Source organism: Octopus sinensis, linkage group LG2, assembly GCF_006345805.1.
Source record: "Octopus sinensis linkage group LG2, ASM634580v1, whole genome shotgun sequence".
In the NCBI taxonomy this organism is placed as follows: Eukaryota; Metazoa; Mollusca; class Cephalopoda; order Octopoda; family Octopodidae; genus Octopus; species Octopus sinensis.
This window is the reverse complement of record NC_042998.1, coordinates 9,663,249-9,687,120: the sequence shown is the minus strand read 5'-3', so window position 1 is coordinate 9,687,120 and position 23,872 is coordinate 9,663,249. Positions and strand designations below refer to the sequence as shown.

General features: G+C 39.4%; 1 protein-coding gene across 4 annotated transcripts in view; it reads left to right on the top strand.

Annotated features, from left to right (window-relative positions):
- LOC115228329 (WD and tetratricopeptide repeats protein 1) overlaps positions 1–23,872 on the top strand; it is a 99,660-nt gene that overhangs the window by 34,313 nt on the left and 41,475 nt on the right. For all 4 annotated transcript variants that reach the window (XM_036511475.1, XM_036511481.1, XM_029798942.2 and 1 more), the window contains 2 exons: positions 17,224–17,307; positions 23,392–23,438. In XM_036511475.1, the coding sequence (XP_036367368.1) occupies positions 17,224–17,307; positions 23,392–23,438 (131 nt within the window). The remainder of the gene's footprint in view (positions 1–17,223; positions 17,308–23,391; positions 23,439–23,872) is intronic.

Sequence of the window (23,872 nt, the reverse complement as noted above, 5' to 3'; positions counted from 1 at the left end):
TAAAGGGAAAATAACAACCTATAGTGTGGCATATTTGATCTTTTTGTAGATTGTTAGTAAGTGCTTATGGCTAAAGAAATAATCAGATTTTGTTGTAGTCTGTTAACATCAAGAAGCTTCCATGTGGTCACTCAAACTGTTGAAAATAGTCTCTGAATCTCCCTCAGATCACATCCTATTGTCTTAAATAAGGAAAAGCCACATTAAATAATGTAGTGCATCTGGGTGGTCATGGCATGAATGTCTGATATTAAGTGTGCTTAATGAAGGTTGACCTAGGGTTGAATACCAACTACATGAAACTTAAGAAAGAAAAAATAATGATCAGTATATATGAGTTTTAGTATGTGACTGCTTTAATTAAATGTTGTATATTTCTTTGAAATATATAACATCTACATTGAATTGATGATAAAGAATTAGTGAATGATCTGCTCCCCATTGGATGACGACTATCAGGAGCTGTTGCTATTTTAGAGGAAGGTGGTGGGATTGTGGGTTAATTGGATGGATGAGGTTTCTGTTATCAGGAGTATATATATCACGTGATCACGTGACCGACCAGTCCATCAGATGTAGTTACACATCGCTGGTCACAATGCGTTCGCATTGTTTTAGCCTTCAAATGACGCCACCCCGCTGGCTGAGCGAGCAGGCCAACAGAAGAAAGAGTGGTGAAAGAGTACAGCAGGGATCACCACCCCTAGCTGGAGCCTCATGGAGCTTTTAGATGTTTTCGCTCAATAAACACTCACAACGCCCGGTCTGGGAATCAAAACTGCGAGTCCGCTACCCTAACCACTGGGCCATTGCACCTCCATATATATATATATATATATATATATATAAAGCTATTTCTTATTTATAGAATGCAATTAATTAAGCATAGGTGAAGGCATGGCTGTGTAGTTCAGAAATTTGCTTCCCAACCACATAGTTTCAGGTTCAGTCCCACTGCATAACACCAGTCCAGGTTGACCTAAGCCTTGTGAATGGATTTGTAAGCTGAAAGAAGCTTGTGTGTGTGTGATAGTTTCCTTAACCTTACATTGCATGACAGTTCTAAACAGATGTTACCATTATGCAAATGATGTCCTTCTTTTCAATCTTCTGTTAAAACATGTTTGATCATCATCATCATCATCGTTTACCGTCTGTTTTCCATGCTAGCATGGGTTGGACGGAGCATGGATTACCTTGCTTCAAAGCATTGGATTTTAGTGACCGGAAGAGGATTCAGCAAGAGAAAATTTACCTCAACAAATTCCATTCACCCATGCAAGCGTGGAAAAGTGGATATTAAAATGGTAATGATGATTAGAAGTGAAGGCACATGGCTCAGTGGTTACAGCGTTGGGCTCACAATCATGAGGTAGTGAGTTTGATTCCTGGATCAGGTTGTGTGTTTTGTTCTTGAGCAAGACACTTTATTTTACATTCACTCAGCTGTAGAAATGAGTTGCGCCATCACTGGTGCCGAGCTGCATCAGCTTCTGCCTTTCCCTTGGATAACATCAGTTGCACAGAGAGGGGAGACTGGTATACATGGCCAACTGTTGGTCTTCCATAGACAGCCTTGCCTGGATTGTGCCTGAGAGAGGAACTTTCTAGGTGCAATCCCATGGTCATTCATGACCAAAGCGGGTCTTTACTCTTTTACCCTTGATAACTAGAAGTGTTTTTTTTTATTTGCTGGTTTTGGAGCAAGGGGTAGTGTTCCAGATCTCAAGCTCTTCTAAACTGGTGAAATTGATACCTTTTGACTCTTTGCTTGTCATCACATGTGGGGGAAAAAGGAAAGAGGAAATCCCAGAGAGTTAATGTTCTGGAATGGAAGGAAGGACTCAGTATAGTAATTAGTGCAGGACCTGGTGTGTTTGGACACAACAAAGGGGATTAGCAGATGTTGGGCAAGTAGAACATAAAATCCTGAAAGAGGATGGCCTGAGGGTAGTCTGCTCTGAGGAGCCAAGGCTATTATGATTGCAGCAGAAAAGGCAGAGGCAAGGAGACAGTGAGCCAGAGCTGGAGCATGTCTTAGTAATTTTAAGCCAATCGGTCAGATGACTTTTTTTTCTGGATGTGGCCTAGGATGTCTGTGTGTGCAGCAGCTACATGGTTTTAGATGTGAGTACAATACTTCATTATGACCTGCAGTTATGGTTTGTAGAGTGTCAGAAATCGTTGTAGGCTGAAGTAATCATCATTTAATGTCCTCCTTCCATGCTGGCATAGGTTAAATGGTTTGACAGGAGCTGGCAAGTGAGGGAACTACCCCAGGTTCTACTGTATGTTTTAGCATGTGGCTGGATGCCCTTCCTAATGCCAACCACTTTGCAGAGTGTACTCTGTGTTTTTTTATATGGCACCAAGAGCCAGTAAGATCACCAAGTAACTGAGGCGGGGTGTAGTATTAAGGGAGGTGGCTTTGTGCCAGGTAATGAAAGATTAGAGTATGAATAGAGGAGCAGAAATGGATGTCTTGCAGTAGAAGGGATCCATATCTACTTCAGCTGAAAAGAGAGAAAGGAGGATGATAAGATGGTGATGGTGTGACAGAGCATGCACTCAAGTTACAGGATAGTGTATATAAGTGAAGTTGAACCAGGGTTTGGGTAGAGTGAGTGGATGGGTAAGTTTGTAAGATTGCAAAAGGAGAGTGGAAGATGGAAAAGAGGGGACGTGTAGTGAGTGTATGTATAGTAATTCATGCCTTTGTGGAAGGTGATCATTGTACAGAGAAGGGAATTTAAGGTGATAAAGGAAGTGGTTATTTATAACTTTTCCCATCATCTTTGAGAGTTGGAAACAGCAATATGCCTGTAGATAGTAAATTTGGAGAAGATGCCCTACTTGGGGATAAGACATATTGTATAGTCTCACCTGGTTCTCACTACCATGGCTAACCACACATTAAATACTTCACCTTTTATTTTTCTATCCCAAACTGCAGTCCTCTAAAACTCCCCTCTATTTATACTCTCCTACCCTGATGTAATCTCCAGGGATACAGGCATCCAGCAACAGGACCTCCGTAATGCTATGATGGACTGTGAAGTCTGGCGTAGCATGGTAAATTCCATTGTCTCGACCACGGTCGAACAATGATGATGATGATGATTTATATTTCCCCAACAGATATCAAGCTGAACATCTTCTGCTTCGACCACACCAGTTTGAGAGAGCTTGCAAAGCACCAGCCTTTATGAGCTCCTCTGTCTTACTCTCTCTTAATGACAGAATAGATTAGCTGGATTGAAGCTTTCTAGGCCCCACAACCACCCATGTACATATTGCGTAATCTGTGTCAGTAGATTATAATAAATACATTCAAAGGATGACTGATTAGGAGAGCAGCTCTACAATAAGTGAGTTGTGAACTCAACTGTCTAGTGACAAATCTTTTCGACATTCTGAATGTTTTATGGATATTTGAATATTTTATGTGTATTTCTTGAAAATTGATCTATATAAAATTGGCTGCTGTCAATATCAGATCACTCTAAGTGATCATATTTAAAGTAAATTTCCACCTTTCATCATCATCATCATCATCATCATCGTTTAGCGTCCGCTTTCCATGCTGGCATGGGTTGGACAGCTCTTTACTTCAACAAATTATATTAAGCTTAAAGAACTTTTAAAAAATGAAGTTGTGCAATAGATGGATGGAAGCACTCCGTCGGTTACGACGACGAGGGTTCCGGTTGATCCAATCAACGGAACAGCCTGCTCATGAAATTAACGTGTAAGTGGCTGAGCATTCCACAGACACGTGTACCCTTAACGTAGTTCTCGGGGATATTCAGCATGACACAGAGAGTGACAAGGCCAGCCCTTTGAAATACAGGTACAACAGAAACAGGAAGTAAGAGTGAGAGAAAGTTGCGGTGAAAGAGTACAGCAGGGATCACTACCATCCCCTGCCGGAGCCTCGTGAAGCTTTTTAGGTGTTTTTGCTCAATAAACACTCACAACACACAGTCTGAGAATCGAAACCGCGATCCTACGACCGTGAGTCTGCTGCTCTAACCACTGGGCCATTGCACCTCCTGTACAATAGATAAGTTATGTAACAAAGAAAGGAAAGGTGGGATATAATAATTTTTTTCTACTATAGTCACAAGGCCTGAAATTTAGAAGTGGGGGCTAGTCTATTACATCAATCTCAGTGCATAGTTTGTACTTAATTTCATTGACCCCGAAAGGATGAAAGGCATAATTAACCTTGGTAGAATTTGAACTCAGAACCTAAGGGCGGACGAAATGCTGTTAAGCATGGTATACTAATGATTCTGCCAGCTCACTGCTTTGAGATGGGATATAATAATGGCCCTTCTTACTCTACGAATATCAACATAACCATTTGACATCCATTTTTCGTGCTTGCATAGGTTAGACAGATCTTCTTTAGCGTAGTATCTTCCTTCTTATTGCAGTCCTTTGTCTTCTCTTTGGTGAGTTTCAGCTTGTTAAGATCAGTTTTCACCACTTGGTCCCATATATTCTTTGGGCTTCCTCTTCTGCTAATTCCTTCCACTTGGATCAATTAGCTCTACTTTATTCAACTGTCACTCTCTGTACACATTACTTGTCTGTACTAAAGCAGTCTCTTGTCTTGCACGCTACGGCTGATTCCCTTTCACTTGACCATAAATTTGGGGGGATAGGGCAGACCATTACTTACGTTATTTATTTGCAATGGATGGAGAGTTATGGTTTGAACAGATCGTAATGACTCATGGTTAAATAAAAGCCTTTTCTCTTACACTCTACACATATCACCATTCACTGCTCTGGTTTCATATACAGATAAGCACATGCCTGTGAACTTGTAGTAGATGAGGTATAGTTAACTGCAGCTGCCCGAAGCCTGAAACTAAGTATTATAAGGGCTTAGTCATGTGTTTTATCAGTCATAATTTTTATTGCCAAAATGGCAAGAAAGACACAGAAATTGCAATACAGTACATTACATACAAATAATAAACACAAAATGCACAAAATAAATCAGAACCAAAATCGAAGTCGATCAACATCAATGGAAATTGCAGCTGTCATACCAGTGCCGGTGGCACGTAAGCGAACCATCCGATTGTGGCCGTTGCCAGCGCCACCCCGACTGGCCTCCGTGCTGGTGGCACATAAAAAGTACCATCCAATTGTGGCCGTTGCCAGCCTCACCTGGCCCCCGTGCCGGTGGCATGTAAAAAGCACCATCCAACCGTGGCCGTTTGCCAGCCCCATCTGGCCCCTGTGCCGGTGGCACGTAAAAAGCACCCACTACACTCACGGTGTGGTTGACGTTAGGAAGGGCATCCAGCCGTAGAAACATTGCCAGATCAGACTGGGTCTGGTGCAGCCTTCTGGCTTCCCAGACCCCAGTTGAACCGTCCAACCCATGCCAGCATGGAAAGCGGACGCTAAATGATGATGATGATGATGAAATACAAGCTTTTGTGCCATGAGAAGAAAATTGTGATTTTTCAAACAGTGGCCCTTTAAATAATGAGAATGTGTTGTAAATAAGGCCAAAAAGTGTATGAAAAATGTAGAAAGAGATGACTTTCTATGCCCTGGGTTCTGACTTTGCCAAGGTCATCTTTGCTTTCATACTTTTAGGCTTGATAAAAATGTATCAAACTTGTGCAGGGAATCGGCAAAACTAAGAATGATGGAATGGATGCTGCCTTGCAGTTTTTATTTCTGCTCTTCACATTCTGGGTTCAAATCCCATCAGGACCTGTTTGGTCGGTAGACTCATTCCAGTTTGTGGCTTGACACCTTGGGTGCCTTTAGTAAAGTCTATTCTGTTGCAAGGTTTCAGGGTAGGTTTCTGGTTTGAAGATGTCTTCCTCCCACCTGTCTCAGAGGTGCTGTGAAATTTCATTGGCGTTGCCTTCCTTCCTGACTAAAAAATAAAAAAAATAAAGGTGGTTGTAGAACATTGTAATGAGTTAAAAATATACAGAATTATTTGTGTGTGTATACCCCTTCATCCCTCCCTCTCTCTCTCACTCTCTCTCTCTCTATATATATTTGTATTTAACTGTGTTAAATAGTGACATGAATCTGTTTATGTGATATTGTTCTGAATAAAATATATACTTAAATTTATCAATAGCTTAATAATGGTTCTTTCTGATACAAAAGAATATTTAAAACTTTGAAATAAATGCCATATGATATTAATGCCACTTTTGCAACAATTTCTTATATCCTATTGTCCCCAACCCTCTACCCAGGTTTCACCAGTCACTGCATTGCTCTCTCTCCCTTTTTTACTTTCATGTAAACTCCCTATTCATGCCCCTTGGGCAATCCTCTTCCATCTCACCTATATTCACATCCTCATACCTTGAGAGTGTGTTCTGGCACATCACCACCATCCCTCTTGCTCTCTCTCATTCTCTCTCTCGCTTCCTCATTCTTTCTCTTCCTCTTACAGGGGTAACCATGTATCCCCTCTACGACAAGACACCAGTTTCTGACCCTCTGTCTTACTCTAACCTCTCATTACCTGGCACAAATCCACCTTCCTCAATACCAGCCCCTCTCAAAAAATCTTTGCCTTGCAAGTTGCTTGATGGCTTCATTGGTACTGGTACCATGTAAAGGGCATCCAGTCCACTCTGTAAAGCGGTCTGCATTTGGAAGGTCACCCAGCCATAAAAACCATGCCAAAGCTGACCTCACCAGTGCTGGTGCCACATAAAAAGCACCTAGTCCACTCTGTAATGTGGTTAGCATTAAGAAAGGCTTCTGGCCATAAAACCATGCCAAAACAGACCTCACTGGTGTCAGTGCCATGTAAAAAGCACCCAGTCTACTCTGTAAAGTGGTTGGCACTAGGAAGGGCATCTAACTGTAAAAGCCATATCAAAACCACTTTTACCTTCTATTTTTCCAAACAAGATTGTATTTGCAAGTCACCCAATCATTCTATCTCTTTTACTCTTTTACTTGTTTCAGTCATTTGACTGCGGCCATGCTGGAGCACCGCCTTTAGTCGAGCAAATCGACCCCGAGACTTATTCTTTGTAAGCCCAGTACTTATTCTATCGGTCTCTTTTGCTGAACCGCTAAGTAACGGGGACGTAAACACACCAGCATCGGTTGTCAAGCAATGCTAGGGGGACAAACACAGACAAACAAACACACACACATATATATATATATACATATATACGACAGGCTTCTTTCAGTTTCTGTCTACCAAATCCACTCACAAGGCATTGGTCGGCCAGGGGCTATAGCAGAAGACACTTGCCCAAGATGCCACGCAGTGGGACTGAACCCAGAACCATGTGGTTGGTTAGCAAGCTACTTACCACACAGCCACTCCTGCGGATATGATTGAATTACCTCATTTTTCTCTGTTTTTCTTCTTCTTTTTTCTTCCCAACCAATGCCTTAAATTCTAAGATTGACTTGTTGGTCTGGTAGTCCTCTGTAACACCAAGTATTCTGAGATAGCATTTCACTTTGAATGCTGATAATTTCATCTCATTGTTTTTTGAGTATATCTATATCAGGCACAGGAGTGGCTCTGTGGTAAGTAGCTTGCTTACCAACCACGTGGTTCCGGGTTCAGTCCCACTGCATGGCACCTTGGGCAAGTGTCTTCTACTATAGCCTCGGGCCGACCAAAGCCTTGTGAGTGGATTTGGTAGATGGAAACTGAAAGAAGCCCGTCATATATATGTGTATATATATATCTGCATGTGTCTGTGTTTGTCCCCCTAGCATTGCTTGACAACCAATGCTGGTGTGTTTATGTCGCCGTTACTTAGCGGTTCGGCAAAAGAGGCCGATAGAATAAGTACTGGGCTTACAAAAGAATAAGTCCCGGGGTCGAGTTGCTCGATTAAAGGCGGTGCTCCAGCATGGCCGCAGTCAAATGACTGAAACAAGTAAAAGAGTAAAAAAGAGAATATCTTGCAGCCACACACTGCAACTGCAGTTATTTTAGCTTGCATTAGCCTTAGTTTGTTACTCATAGCGATGTCCTTACTGCTCCAGATCCAATTCAATTTTGCTAATTGTGCTGTTACATTCTCAGAGACTAAATGAACGCATCCAGTGATTTCAACTAAATTCCATTCACTTCCAAGTGTATCTAAGCCGGTTTCATTGTTTCTTCTGTGTATTGTTCTTCTGTGTCTATGACTTGACTGTTTTTTTTTAACAATTGATTTCTATACCATATTTACTTGGAGCAATGACTAGTCTTCTCATGATCAAATAATTCACCTTTGGAATTGGCTGAAAAATCAGTGTCACCTGTAAGTCTTTGATAAATTGGTGATCATTCCTCCACTAATCTTTCCTGTGCCTTCAAAAATTCTCTTGGGCATGTTATTTGTTCAAGAGAAATACATTGAAAAGTTCTGATGATAATGAGCAGCCCTTTGAAATTCCAATACTTGCTTCAAACCATTCCATTGTTTCATTGTTGATTAAAACTACCTAAGTACTTTTCTTATATTGTTTTTGCAGTTATTCAATTAAATGCATTAGGATATATTACACTTCATGCTACTTTGTTTTTTTTCTCTGTCAGCAAATGTGTGATAAAATTGCTTTTTATGGTCTCAGCAATGCTTCTCACAGAGGTTATGTCCTACAATATTGCAACCTCATTGAACCCCTGCTTGTTCGTTAGCAATTATTTTAGTTTATTACCTGTAATATGTGGCAACTTTTTAACTCTAATATAAAATTTAGCTCAAAGTAATTAGTTTTTGAAGTGTTTAGTCCAGCTACTATTATAATAACAACAGTTGTTTCGTTATATTTCCTTTTACACTAGAGCCAGTTCATTAAAACAACGAAACACACAGAAATATTACAAAAGATGTGAGAATAAACAAAGCAAAGTTATATTAAAATAAGGGTAGGGAAAGAAATATTATGCAATATGTTAAAACCTTTAAATATTTTAAACTTGCACAAAATTACTAAATGGTCATATATAATAATTATTATAATTTAAAGAAACAAGAATCGAAATCGGAATCGAAATTGAACCAATCCTATGACTGGCACCCGGCAGTTGCCAGGACCCCTGGACTGGTGGTACGTAAAAACCACTATCCGAATCGTGGCCAATGCCAGCGCCGCCTCGACTGGCTTCCGTGCCGGTGGCACGTAAAAAGCACCCACTACACTCACGGAGTGGTTGGCGTTAGGAAGGGCATCCAGCTGTAGAAACACTGCCAGATCAGACCGGAGCCTGGTGCAGCCTTCAGCTTCCCAGACCCCGGTCGAACCATCCAACCCGTGCTAGCGCGGGAAACGGATGTTAAACGATGATGATGATGATGACTCCATCACCTGCCAGTGGGGCAAGCTAGAAGTAGTTGATAGCGTTCATTATCTTGGTGACTAAGTCAGTAGTGGAGGTGGATGCTCCAAGAGCGTAGCTGGAAGAATAAGATTAGGCTGGGCAAAGTTCGGAGAGCTCCTACCTCTGTTGAAAACAAAGGGCCTCGTCATCAGTGAAAGGCAAACTGTATGATGTCTGTGTGCAAACAGCTGTGCTACATGGCAGTGAAACATGGACTGTGACCACCAAGGACATGCGTAGGCTTGAAAGAAACAAAGATAATATACTTTGTTGGATGTGCAATGTCAGTGTGCATTTATGACAGAGTGTAAGAGAAAAGTTGGGCTTAAAAGGTATCAGATGTGGTGTGCAAGAGAGATGACTGTGCTGGTATGGTCATGGGATATGTATGGGCGAGGACAACTGTGTAAAGAAATGCTGATCTCTAACCATGCAGAGAGCCTGTTGAAGAAGTAGACCCAGGAAGACATGGGACATGGTGGTGAAGCATGATCTTTGAATGTTGGGCCTCATGGAGGCAATGACTAATGACTGAGACCTTTGGTGATATGCTGTACCTAAGAAGACCCAATAAGCTAAGTAAAATCAAAGTTGTGACCGATGCCGGTATCATGTAATTGGAAGCCATGCTGGTGGCACATAAAAAGCACCTGTAGAGTGTTGGGCCTCACAGAGGCAATGTGACTGATGCTGGTGTTGCATACCTGGCACCCATGGTGGTGGCACATAAAAAGCACCTTTCAAATGTTGGGCCTCACGGAAGCAATGTGTCCGATGCAAATGTCGTGTAAATGGCACCTGTGCTGGTGGCACATAAAAAGCACTTTTCAAATGTTGGGCCTCACGGAAGCAATGTGTCCGATGCAAATGTCGTGTAAATGGCACCTGTGCTGGTGGCACATAAAAAAGCACCTTTCAAACGTTGGGCCTCACAGAGACAATGACAAATGACCAAGATCTTTGGCAATATGCCATGCTTCAGAAGAAGACCCATCAAGCCAAATGAAATCATAGTCGTGGCAGAGACTGGTGTCACACAACTGGCACCCATACTGGTGGCACGTAAAAGCACTCATTACACTCTCAGAGTGATTGGCATTTGGAAGGGCATCCAGCCATAGAAACGATGCCAAATCAGACAGGAGTATGGTGCAGCCCCTCAGCTTGCCAGCCCTGGTCAAACCATCCAATCGATGCCAGCATGGACAACGGACATTAAATGTTGATGATAGGTTACTTAGTTCTGGATGTGAATCTTTGATCTACAAAACTGGTGACCAGCTACTGTTATTTCATTTAATGCTCCCCAGGTTTGATGAAAACACAAAATTGCTTGCACCATGGTTTGAACTCTGATATTTAAAAAAACCCCAAAAACCCCCCTCCAACCAAAACTTTTACTGCAAAACTTTTAGCTGTTTTTAGTTTGTATACTCACGACAATGCCTATTTCAGCACTTAGTGTAATAGTCAGTATTTGTTTTATATTGGATCTTGTTCATAGGTTTGGTTCATAACAATTCCAGATCAACAAGTATATTCAACAAACATTTCTGTTGTTCCTTTTATTCAAATACTTCACAGGGCAAAATGCTTAGCAGCATTTCATCTGTTCTTACATTCTGAGTTCAAATTCTGTTGAAGTTGACTTTGCCTTTCATCCTTTAGGGGTTGATAAATTAACTACTAGTTGAATACTGGGATCGATATAATCAACTATCCCTCTCCCCTGAGTTCCAGGACTTGTGCCCCTAATAGAAAGGATTATTATTATTATTATTATTGCTGTATCCAGTGTCAAATGATTTCTTTTGAGCAGCTGTAAGGCAGATTTTGACGGGCAGGATATATGTTATTGCTGGTTCTTATTTTACTAACCCTTATAAACCAACAAGGAAACCTCTATGTGGTTGCTTAACAATCTAGGAATCAATGACCAAATCTTTCTCAAATCACAGACTTTACAAAAGGATTCATTGAATAATGTTATCAGAAATACATCGCCTTACAAAAAAAAATAAAGAATGGTTGATCATGGTTTGAATACCTATTTCTTTACTACCCACAAGGGGCTAAACACAGAGAAGACAAACAAGGACAGACAAAGGGATTAAGTCGATTACATCGACCCCAGTGCATAACTGGTACTTAATTTATCGACCCCGAAAGGATGAAAGGCAAAGTCGACCTCGGCGGAATTTGAACTCAGAACGTAACAGCAGACGAAATACGGCTATGCATTTCGCCCAGCGTGCTAACGATTCTGCCAGCTCGCCGCCTTAAATACAATTTAATATTGATAGGTGCTAACTGGCAAGCTGACAAAATTGTTAACACCTGGCAAAATGTTTAGCGGCATTTCATGTCTTTACATTCTGAGTTCAAATCTACCAAGGTTGACTTTGCCTTTCATCCTTCCAGGGTCGATAAAATAAGTACCAGTTAAAAAACAGGGTTGATGTAATCGACTTAACCCCTCCCCCAAAGTTGCTGGCCTTGTGCCAAAATTTGAATTCAATATAGACAGGTCTGCTTGACAAGGGCTCACTTGAGGCTAAGTGTCAATAGCAACTAACCTTCATTTTTTACTGTCTTCAATTCTGATGATTTTATTTGATGTGCATTATTTTGTTAGTCTTTTAAAAAAAAATTGGTGAGTCAAGAGAAGCTTATATTTTTTAAGGCCCAAAGAAGGTCCATTTAAAAAAATGGTAACTGCTGCATTTGTTGCCTATATAAACAGTTCAGCTGTTTGTTTCTCTGGAGATTGTCAGAATGATGTGAACGCCTCTGATGAGAACCCAATAAGGTTCTAAAATCGATTAAGGTTGTTCATCATTTTTCCAGTCAGTGGAGAAACGGCTGTAATTTTCCCTATTTATAATTATACCATATGTTACATACTAATATTAGAGCAAATGTTATGTCAGTTAGGAAAATAAATATAACAGGTTAATCAATAATTACCTTAATGCTAAAAACATGGAAATGCATAGTTGGAACTAATTACTTACAGAGCTAATTAGACCATGGTTAGCTCAGTGATGTCCTTGTATAACAACACTATAGGGTCATGGCTGATGTAGAAAATAATGTTGGCTATATGGTCAAGAAGTTGGCTTGTCGTGCATATGTTAGTTAGTTAGTTAATTTTTTGGCTCAGAAAGCAAAAAGCAAGGCCATGTAGGGGGACATGGAGTTATGTACAGGGTGGTGTTCAGGTAAAGAGTTCAGGCCACTTGAGGTCAAGGGAGACTTTGAACCGAGCGGTCGTTGGCATCTTCACCATCTCGTCCGGCAGCTTATTCCACGGATCCACAACCCGGACAGAGAAAGCCCCTCTCCTTCAATTGAGATGAAATCGTCGCAGGTAGAGCTTTTCGGAATGACCCCGCAGCCGACGCTCTGGAGCAGGAGTGAAGAACAGCTCTTTCGAGAGGTTACACTTTCCGCTTATAATGTTGTGGGCGAGAATGAGATCACCACGGCATCGTCGTTTTTCTAGAGAATAAAGGTCGAGCGTCTTCAGCCTTTCTTCATAAGACAAATTCTTGAGACCATGAACCATGCGGGTAACCAGCTTCTGGACTCTTTCGAGATGATGTATGTCTTTGAGGAGATAAGGAGAAGTGGCAGGAATCCCGTACTCCAATATGGGTCTCACCAGCGTGACATAGAGCGGTAGGAACATGGCTGCTGTGAGCATTCCAGGTTCAATCCCATTGCAATGAATGGCCCCTTGGTCCATTGTCTTCTACCAGAGAATAAAGGACACGGATGAAATCAAGTAAAGAATAACTACAGAAGTTTTGTTAGGTGGACTGTATTTGTTCTTCAGTGTTAGGCTTAGTCACAGGATGAGACAATTAGGTGCAGCTGTTTGGCTGCCAATGGTTTGGCATGGCTGGCTGGACAGTCAACCTGTTTTGGCACATCAGGCAAGCACACATACACACACATGCATGTGTGTGCTGAAATATGCACATACAATGAGTGTTACACATTCATATATATGCGTGTGCGTGGGCGTGCGTGTGTGGAATGCGTCCCCGCTTTTGGCACTATTTTATAAGTATTACTCCGCTGTGTCTAAAGTTATATAGGTGTCGCTGTGCTGAATGTGGCCAGTTTGTGTGACATGAAAAGTAAATAAACACGTAAAACAATAACAGTGGCTTTCATATTGGTTGTCTATCCCATTAGAATGAAATAACACATAACATGGTGGCAGCGGTAAATAATTAATCGGAAACTGTGCCTTTACAACAAAACAGAAAGAACATCCTGCCGCCGGTTTGATACCGTTAAAGAAAAAAAAAATATACATGAACTTTCAAAAAACTGCTATGATTAATTTAATTTTACTCAATTTGGTTTTCACTTTCTTATTAAATTTTTTTTAGGCAATTGAAACTAATGGTATATTTTGATAAAAAAAATGTAAATATTTTCTCTTTTTATTCATGATAAAGTTTTTTCAAAAAAAAAATGAAAAAAAATGAAAAGATAAGAGTAAATCAGAGAGGGAAGGATAGAGAGAGCAATTTATTTAATTGAATGCAATTGGTATAAACACCTTCCCTCTCCTCATACACAACAATAAGAGAAATATGCTCATATTCATAAAGGAGAGAGTGTGGTAATGGTGAAAACGAGAGAACAATGAAATGTCTGATGTCAAGTCTCCATCAAGTCAGCGATGCTAAAGAGGTGGCGCCAAAACAACTGTGCCAAAATATTTCATACCCACTTGACCCCTTGCTTGGTTTAATGCTGTCACCTAGCGATTGGGAGGCCTTTGGCTGCATCCACCCATTTACAGATATTTAACCCTTTAGTATTTAAACTGGCCATATCTGGCCGAAAGTATTCTGCCTGTTTTATGTTCAAACTGGCCAGATCTGGTCTCTTACACCAACCCTACAATATCGTTTTAAAAATTAACAGCTACCTCATCAAAATCTCATAGCTACAAGATAATGCAGGATTAGTTCAAAACAATGTGGATAAGAAAGGGATTAATTTTGGCAGAATAATGTGAGCACTAAAGGGTTAAACTAGGTTTCAGGTCAGAGGATAAACTATGAGCAGTGATTTCTTCTTCCCTTTCCATCTCCTAGTCTTGGGGACACTGAAAAAGGTTACAGGTGCTGCCCTACCTATTTTAATTAAGGCAGAAAAAATGTGTTATGAAGGATCATAGAAAAGCTGATGCAAAATAGTATTAACAATGGTTAAACTATAAAATGTAGCTTCATCGTACAGCAAGGTGTGGAAGAACAGTCTTAGAACTACAGAAGGAGTGTGTTGGGTAAAAAATGTGAACTGGTGGACTATAAGAAAACTATTGGAAATGAATAATTTGTGAAGGATATTGAATTTGTGTTGTGGAGCTAGAGATATAATCAGGATTAAGTTAAGTAATAATTTCATTAGGAATTTAAATCATACAAAATTCCTTCTTCAATTTGTTTGCTTTTTTTTGTTTTAGCTTTAATACTAAATAACAAGATTCAGGACTAGAAGCACATTGAGGGTTTATGTTTTTTAATATATTATGTAAATGAAGTCAGTGTGTTGACAGAATCATTAGCACACCAGGCAAAATGCTCAGTGGCATTTCATTCCTCTTCACATTCTGAGTTCAAATTCAACCAAGAGTTGATATAATCGAATTACCCTCCCCCAGAATTGCTGGTCTTGTGCCAAAATTTGAAATACATTGTTAGGTCATCACATAAATAATGCAGTTTTTTGAATTTCATGAACTAAAAGTCAGAGAGGGAAGGGATTATCTACCTGCATCAACTTACTATAAAAGCAGGTAGTAATTTTACTATGTCCTTATTCTTAGTGTGAGTTTTGAAGAGTGCAGTTCAATCTTAACAGATATTTTTTCAAAGCTATAATGGAAGTGACAGAGGAGCATATTCAGAATATTTTGCTTCATGAGTTCAATAAAGGCAACAGTGCAACTTTATCTTAATTTTGAAAAATAAAAGAAGTATTAAAAAATTGCATTATTTATGAGATGACCCAGTGTATAAATGAAGTTGCTTTTTATAGCTTGAATTAGTTTATGAGCAAGTTTGAATTGACAAGGAAGCTCAAGAATCCTAGAATTGAACAACAGAATAAAAGTAGGGAATTTGTAGTCTGAGTAATGATATCATGAATGAAATTGCTAATGTTGGGTAAATAGAAACTTGATGTTTTATAAAAAAAATAAAGATTTGTAGGGATTAATGTGATACTCACTTTCTGAACCAGCAGTGGAAATAAGAACTGAAAATCAGAGATTTCTGGTAATTGTAAATAAATTCTTAATTTAAACACCAACACTGTTTTTGTGTCACAATGAGCATTAGGAGAGTATCTAGAGCAGTGCTTTTCAAACTTTTTGCTGGAGCAGAACCCCAAGGAAACATTCTACTGGCTCAAGAAACCCCTGTGCAATAATTTAATAGTCTTATGCACACATATCTGCACAGGAGAATTAAAAATTACTGCTGATTTTAAGCAGTTTTGTAACTTCTTGCGGAACCCCTAGACTGTACTGGCAGAACCCTGGTTGAAAACCACTGATCTAAAGTATAAAATGGAAGGGTGAAGAATTTAAAAAGAAAGGGCTCCAGGACAAATTTAACCCTTTCATTACTGTATTTATTTTGAGATGCTCTGTGATTCCTTCAGTTAATTTTAAATATAACAAAGAATTTAGTAAAATAGTTTAGTTTATCATTAAGCTAGTGTTAGGAACATAAATTGTGACTAAGGTTTGGTGGAAAAATTTAATCCAAAATTTATGAAAACAAGACATTTGTACTACAGAGCCAGAGGCGGTTTCAGCCGGGTTGGTATCAAAAGGGATAACTATCTGAAGTTCTGTCATAACATATCAAATGGAATGTAATGTATCCTCTTTCTGTCTTTTTAACTCTTAGTGTTATGTGTAGTTTCCGTCTGGTGGGATAGACAACTCTATACGAAGCATAGTTATTCTTTTTCGTGTTATTTACTTTTCCATGTTACACGAACTGCCACTATGCTTCGTATAGAGTTGTCTATCCCACCTGACTGAAACTACACATAACATGGTGGCAGCGTGGGATGCGAACCCACACCTCCGAAGAAACTGGTGCCTCAAACCAGTCTCTTGTGTTCTTGTGACATAAAAAGAACACTTGATTGTTTTTCCTTTGTGTCCCTGTGATTGTTGTTTTGCCCAGTTGTGGAATCCTGGTACCTCCGTACGCAGTGAGGATTACATCACTTGGTGTGAGGATTCCTTCTTTGACTTTATACTCTTGTGTCATGAGTTCTGGGAACACCTTTTTGTGGAGGTTGACAGGCAAGATATCACTCTGGGCTCCAGTGTCGATCTTCAGCCTTAAGTCAATGTTTATTCTTTTTCTTGCCACTTAGTACTTCTAAAATCATGTTTGAATGTTTCAAGTTTAAAAAATTACTTGGCATTAAGATCAAAGTGCTTGCCTTATTTAATTTTGAACCTATTTATTGAAATCATCATCATCATCATTAAAATTTTCTTTCTTAATCTGGACCATTTATTACACGATACAATAATTCAAGAAGTAGGTCACTTGTTTCTTTGCTTTGACCTTTTTTTTTTTTAATTCACTGCAAAAGGAATTCACAGGAATTTCACTAATATGGAATCAATATTTCATGTGTGCTGAATCAGCAGTTGAAGGAACCAAAAACTGAAAGTCAAAGCTAGGACTACTAATAGTAGTCCTAGATGATGTGGGCCTCTCGCTGGGTTCTTCTCAATACCAGCCAATAGTTAAATACGTTAGTCCTCAATGTATGAAATAAAATGAAAACTAATAACTGCTTTATTCTCTTTTCAGGATCAACAATGTATTTGCTTCCAGCGAACCCTACAAGTCACTCCAGACATGATTCATCGGCTGGGGTTAGAGAAAGACCTTGAGGTTTGTAAATTAGCTCTTAATATACAATCACAACATGATTGAAATCCTTTGCACAAATAACCCTTTTTTTTTTTTACACTTCTCTCTTTGTGCTCAGATAACATTCCTCACAAAGGGACTCATACTTTATATAAAGTGTTAATTTTAAGGACTTATACTACTTAAAAATTGTTTAATTAAATAAATTCTTTTACTGGTTTCAACCAGAGGCTGAGGCCATGACATTTTATAGTTGGTGCCCATTGATGTTCTGACGTTTTATAATTCATACCCCTTGGCTCAAATAAAAGGGAAATAAATACTACTTAATTATGTGGTTGGTGTTGGAAAGGACATCTAACCATAGAATATTTATTCCTGACGGAAGCAATATTATTATGTTTCTGTAAGTTTAGTTGCAGTCAGGTAGCTCTGTCTTACTTGTGTGAGTATTGACAGATTAACCCTTTAGTTTTTGGATTATTCTATCAAACATAATGCTTATTGATTCACATTGATTTGAATTAATCATGCATTATCTCATATCTTCAAGATCTTGATGGTGTAATTACTTAATGTAGAATAACATTGTAGGGTAGGTGTGAGGGCCTGGATCTGGTCAGTTTGAACATAAAACAGATTAAATATTTTGGCTGGATATGTCCGATTTAAATACTAAAGGGTTAATGGTTAAGTGCTAATGAAATAACTATTTCTAACAGAGTTACAAGGTCAGAAATTTGTGGAAAGAGGTTAGTTAATAAAAATTGACAACAGTAACCACAGTACATGATCGCTGCTTTATTTCATTGACCCCAGAAAGATGAAAGGCAAAATTGGCCTTGATGAGGTTTGAACTCGTAGCATAAAACACTAGAACAAATACTGCAAGGCATTTTACCTGATGCTTTTGATGATAACCATAAAGTTTTATGGATACATGCATGGTCATGTGGTTAAGAAGTTCACATTACAGTCATGTTGGTTTCAAATGTTGGCATATGACCAGCATGTTCAGTGGGGGGGAGGCAAGTCTGTTACAATGACCCCAGTGTGCAACTGATACTTATTTTATAAACCCCTGAACAAACGAAAAGCAAAGTTGACCCGACAGCATTTGAATCCAGAATATAAAATTGGAAGAAATCATCATCATCATCATCATCATTTAACGTCTGCTTTCCATGCTAGCATGGGTTGGACGGTTCAACTGGGGTCTGGGGAGCCAGAAGGCTGCACCAGGCCCAGTCTGGTCTAGCAGTGTTTCTACAGCTGGATGCCCTTCCTAACGCCAACCACTCCGTGAGTGTAGTGGGTGCTTTTTACATGCCACCAGCATAGGTGCCAGACGAGGCTGGCAAAAGGCCATGATCGGATGGTGCTTTTTACGTGCCACCGGCACGGAGACCAGACGAAGCCACTAGCAATTCTTCCAGCTTGACACTTTATGATAATCTAATATTGGTTTCAAATTTTGGCACAAGGCCAGCATGTTCAGTGGGGAGGAGGTAAGTTAGTTACATCAACCCCAAGAGTTTCTGCCAGCTTGCCACTCTTTTCAAATTTTGGTACAAGGCCAGCAATTTCAGGGAAGGGGCTAAGTTGATTGCATCAATCCCAGTGTTCAACTGGTACTTATTTTATTGACCCCCAAAATATGAAAGGCAGAGTGGACCTTGACAGAATTTGTAGTCAGATGTGAAGACAGGCAAAATGCTGCTAAACATTCTGCCAGCTTGCCGCCTTAACCCTTTCGTTATTTTGAGATGCTCTGTGTTTCTTTCAATTACTTTAAGCACTATCCGAATCGTGTCAAATGCCAGCGCCGCCTCGACTGGCTTTCGTGTCGGTGGCATGTAAAAAGCACCATCCGAATCGTGGCCGAAGCCAGTGCCGCCTTGACTGGCTTCCGTACCGGTGGCACGTAAAATGCACCAATCCGACCGTGGCCAATGCCAGCCTCGCCTGGCACCAGTGCAGGTGGTACGTAAAAAGCACCCACTACACTCACGGAGTGGTTGGCGTTAGGAAGGGCATCCAACTGTAGAAACATTGCCAGATAAGACCGGAGCCTGGTGCAGCCTTCTGGCTTCCCAGATCCCCGGTCGAACCGTCCAACTCATGCTAGCATGGAGAACGGACGTTAAACGATGATGATGATAACAAAGAATTTTGTAAAATAACTTAGTTATCATTCAGCTAGTGTTAGGAACATAAATTGTGACTAAGGTTTGGTGGAAGATTTTAATTCAAAACTGATGAAAACAAGACATTTGTACTACAGAGCCAGAGCTGGTTTCAGCCAGGTGGGTAACGAAAGGGTTAAGGTAATTTAATCTTAATAAATGTCTGTCTTTGTAATTGAGCCTTGTATCAAATCTACAAATGAAATATAGTCACTAAGTAATTCATCTTGATCAGTTGTTCAAGGTTTTAACAGTCTCCCCAGGATAATCTTGCTGCAATAAGTGCCATTGCAGTTGGATGGTTTATGCTGTGAAGATAATATGGTGGGAGACCAGGCTTCTTGTAGCATGTGGTTTCTCATTTCCCCTAACAAGAAGTCTGCAGGAAGACAGAGAAAGAAACAGAGAGACAGATGTGGTGGGGAATAGAAGGCATAAGTAGGGACATAAGTAGCTGTAGAAAATTATATTTCTGTGTGTGTGTGTCTCTCTCTCTCTACTTTCTCTCTCTCTCTACTTCTCTCTCTCTCTCTCTCTGTCTCTCTCAAGATGAGGAAGAAAGAGGAAAATGTATTTATTTCTTATTTTCAAATGTCAATTTATTATTTCATGTGTAGCTATACATGAAGAAAACTTCAAGTAAAGGGCTATTTTACAGTATAGCTGCTGTTGTTTAACCCCAGGTCAGACCTGATTGAGTAGATGTTCAATCAAAAGCAGGTCAGTCATGACCATGTCCATTTTGTTTTTTGGGGTTTTTTTTAGATATTGTGTCTACCTCAGACTACATTGTCTTGCGTGTTCGGATTTTTTTAGACAGAAGGTAAAATTTCATTGAAGTTTGGCCTCTGGTTGAATTGCCTATGTAGAGCACCTTTTATATACAATATATTGTTGGTAGGGGGGAACGAACCCCTACCACCCTCTAACAGGTAACAGGACCACAAGACTGACTCAGTTTCAAGTTATTTGGCTCATCCTCAGTTGCAGGCACAAATTCTGTCTGTCCATCTGGGACCCCTGTATCTCAGCCTACATTTGCTCAACATAGACATATTATACCTTTTTGGAATCAGGATGACCCCGGGATTGAAAATCTGCCCTTCATTTGGCTCTTGAATATCCAACATTGAGGTCTGATTTAAAAGCATTTGGGTTGCTATTTCTAGCATGTAAAGCTTGGCTGATTCACACCATCCTGGTTGGCATTTGTCAGATGATGTCAGAGACCAAGGGAGAGATGAATGACATTCGATTCGTTAATTTTACATTGTAATAATAAGAACTTTGGAATAAATTGGTCAACAGTTGGAATTCAACTTGGGACTGGAACAAGAGAATGATTGCATTACAGAATTAATTCTCACCCGTCCTCAACCTCTGATCAAACACCACTGGGGCATATCATTATAGATGTATTATAGTCATGCTATTTAGCTCTCTTTAGCTTTGGGCCACAAGCCCAATTAGCCCCCACAAGAGCTGGCATAAAATCTGCACAGTGTGCGGGTTTTAAGCTAGTAATAGATAAAACTTCAGAAGAACAGAAAAACTAGACACATCAAGCTTTCTCATCCTTTTTACAGATAAACCCTATGTATTTTAAATCGCACCATAACTTTCTGGACACCCTGTAAATGTGTACGGTATGGAGTGTATGAAAGCTGTGGACTCTGTGAGCTTGTAAATGAATGTGTGTTCATGGTACATCTTCACATATCTGTATAGTTTGGATTCTGTGAGAGATTAAGCGTTTATTTCTTTATATAGTTATCTATTTATTTTATGAATAGTATCTTTGTCTTTTTGAAGGGAGTACTTGTGTGAGGGAGTGCATCAGTGTGCATGTATAGGCAAGTCCAGTGGCTTTTTTTTTTTTTTTGAGGATGATACAGATCAGATTACAAATTAATGATACTTCATTTTTCATTCCAACAACTCAAAGAAATAAGAAATACAGCTTTTTAGAACTAATGAGGACTAATACCTTGCTCACACATGCAAAGCATATAATCCTGCACATGCACAAAACAAACAGATATATGTTTGTTAATCTTACTTTCACACCATATGTATCCAACCTAAAAGTCTACAATTTTTTTTCCTTCTGGTGTGGAAGTAGAATAAGTACTGGGCTTACAAAGAATAAGTCCTGGAGTCGATTTGCTCGACTAAAGACGGTGCTCCAGCATGGCCGCAGTCAAATGACTGAAACAAGTAAAAGAGTGTATGTCAGGCAATGTAGGGAGATGTTATCCTCAATGGCTGGAGGAACAGTATCATCATCAACAGTTACAAAAGTGAAGGATAGGCTTTACAAAGAACTAACTACAGAGACATCAAATTGATGAAAGCAGCAGAACAAAAATTACAGCAAAGTTAATTAGGAAGAGAATGAGCTTCGTTAAGATGTAGGATGAGGTAGCACCAAAGCTAAAAGAGACTTGTGAGTGAAGAGCAAGCCACAATACTTGACAGTTGCTGACTTGTGAAAGCCTCTAACAAGGTACCGCATTCTGTAGTCTGGTAATCATATAAAAAAAAAACTACTTGTTGATGAAAGATGAGAGAGAGTTATACAAGCTGTGTACCGAGATTTTGTTAGTAAGATGAAAGTTAGCATTGAGTTCAATACTGGTAAGTGTCCATCAAGTCTCAGTTCTCAACCTCCTCCTTTTTTGTTATAGTTCTGAAGGCCATAGCTGGAATTTAAGTTTGGTTGGCTGCAACTTAAATCTCAAAGCTGAATTTGTTGAATGATTAGCAAGGAAATTCCAAATGTGGAAGAAGTGAAGCCTAAAATTGAGGCCTGAAAAGAAAAAAAAGAAGTAGCTATGTTGATAATTTTTGGTGAACTGGAAAGATAACAGGAGTCTAATGCAATCTGAGAAAGGGCAATGCTTGATATGCAGAAAGGAAATACCCAGTATAAACTAAGGGTGTACTAGAGGTGCAGAATATGAAGATAAGGCAAACTTCATACATAGCAAATGCAGAGTAGTTAACAGAACACTCATGAAATTAGTTACTTTAAATGCTCAGAAGGCTACATACAAGCCTGAAATTTGGTGAGAGGTGGCTACTTGATTGTATCAACCCCAGTGCTCAATTGGTACTTATTTTATTGACCCTGGAAAGATGAAAGGCAAAGTCAACCTCAGTGGAATTTGAACTCAGAACTAGAGATAGACAAAATGCCACTAAACATTCTATCCAGCAGCATGCTAACAATTCTGCCTGTCCTTTCTAATCATAGGCACAAGGCCTGAAATTTTGTGGGGATGGGGGGCTAGTCAATTATATTGACCCCAGTGTGCGGCGAGCTGGCAGACACGTTAGCGCGCCGGTCGAAATGCTTAGTGGTATTTCGTCTGCCACTACGTTGTGAGTTCAAATTCCGCCGAGGTCGACTTTGCCTTTCATCCTTTCGGGGTCGATAAATAAAGTACCAGTTTCGCACTGGGGTCGATGTAATTGACTTAATCCCTTTGTCTGTTGTTGTTTGTCCCCTCTATGTTTAGCCCCTTGTGGGCAATAAAGAAATATATATTGCCCCCAGTGTTGAACTGGTGCTTATTTTATTGACCCTGGAAAGATGAAAGGCAAGTCAACCTCAGTGGAATTTGAACCCAGAACATAAAGATGCAGAATAAATGCCATGAAGCATTTTGTCTGCTGTGCTAACTATTCTACCAGCTCATGACTTTTATAATAATAATAATAATAATAATAATAATTCTAATAATAAGCCAGTCTAAATGTTTCTCTATGACAAAAATTGGATTTGTTTCAGTTTTATTGTAATGAAATTCAAATGTATTTTTCAGTTCAGCTGCATTTTGCCTATTTTTTTCCCCCCATCTCTTTTAAATACTTTCTTACACACATTTAACCTTATAACATTTACATTTCCTCACAGGGTCACCAAGGCTGTGTGAATTGTTTAGAATGGAATGATAAAGGAACGTGAGTAATCTAAACTTTAATTTCTGTTCTGTCTTTGCATTTTCTGTTCTTTGTCTCGCTGGTGATATTTTTGACCAACTGGCATTGCATATTACATCATTAAATGAAAGCGAATATTTTGTTTCATTTTCGTCTTATTTTTTTCCTTTTTTTCAATTTAAATATTCTCATTTGCAAGAATTTGATCCTGGAACTACAAACCACCAAAATGGATATCAAATTATTATTGTGGTCTATCTTTACCTTTTTCGCATTTTTCTATTTTTTCTTTGTATCATCTAATTGTAACTATAAATGTTCTATTCCTTGTCCAAATCATAGTACAGCACATGACATTTTACATGAAAAAAAACTGACATTTTATTTACTTATCTATTGTGACTCCATTTTAATGTTAAAACTTAAATTAGAAATTTTCTAAAAAAAATGTAATT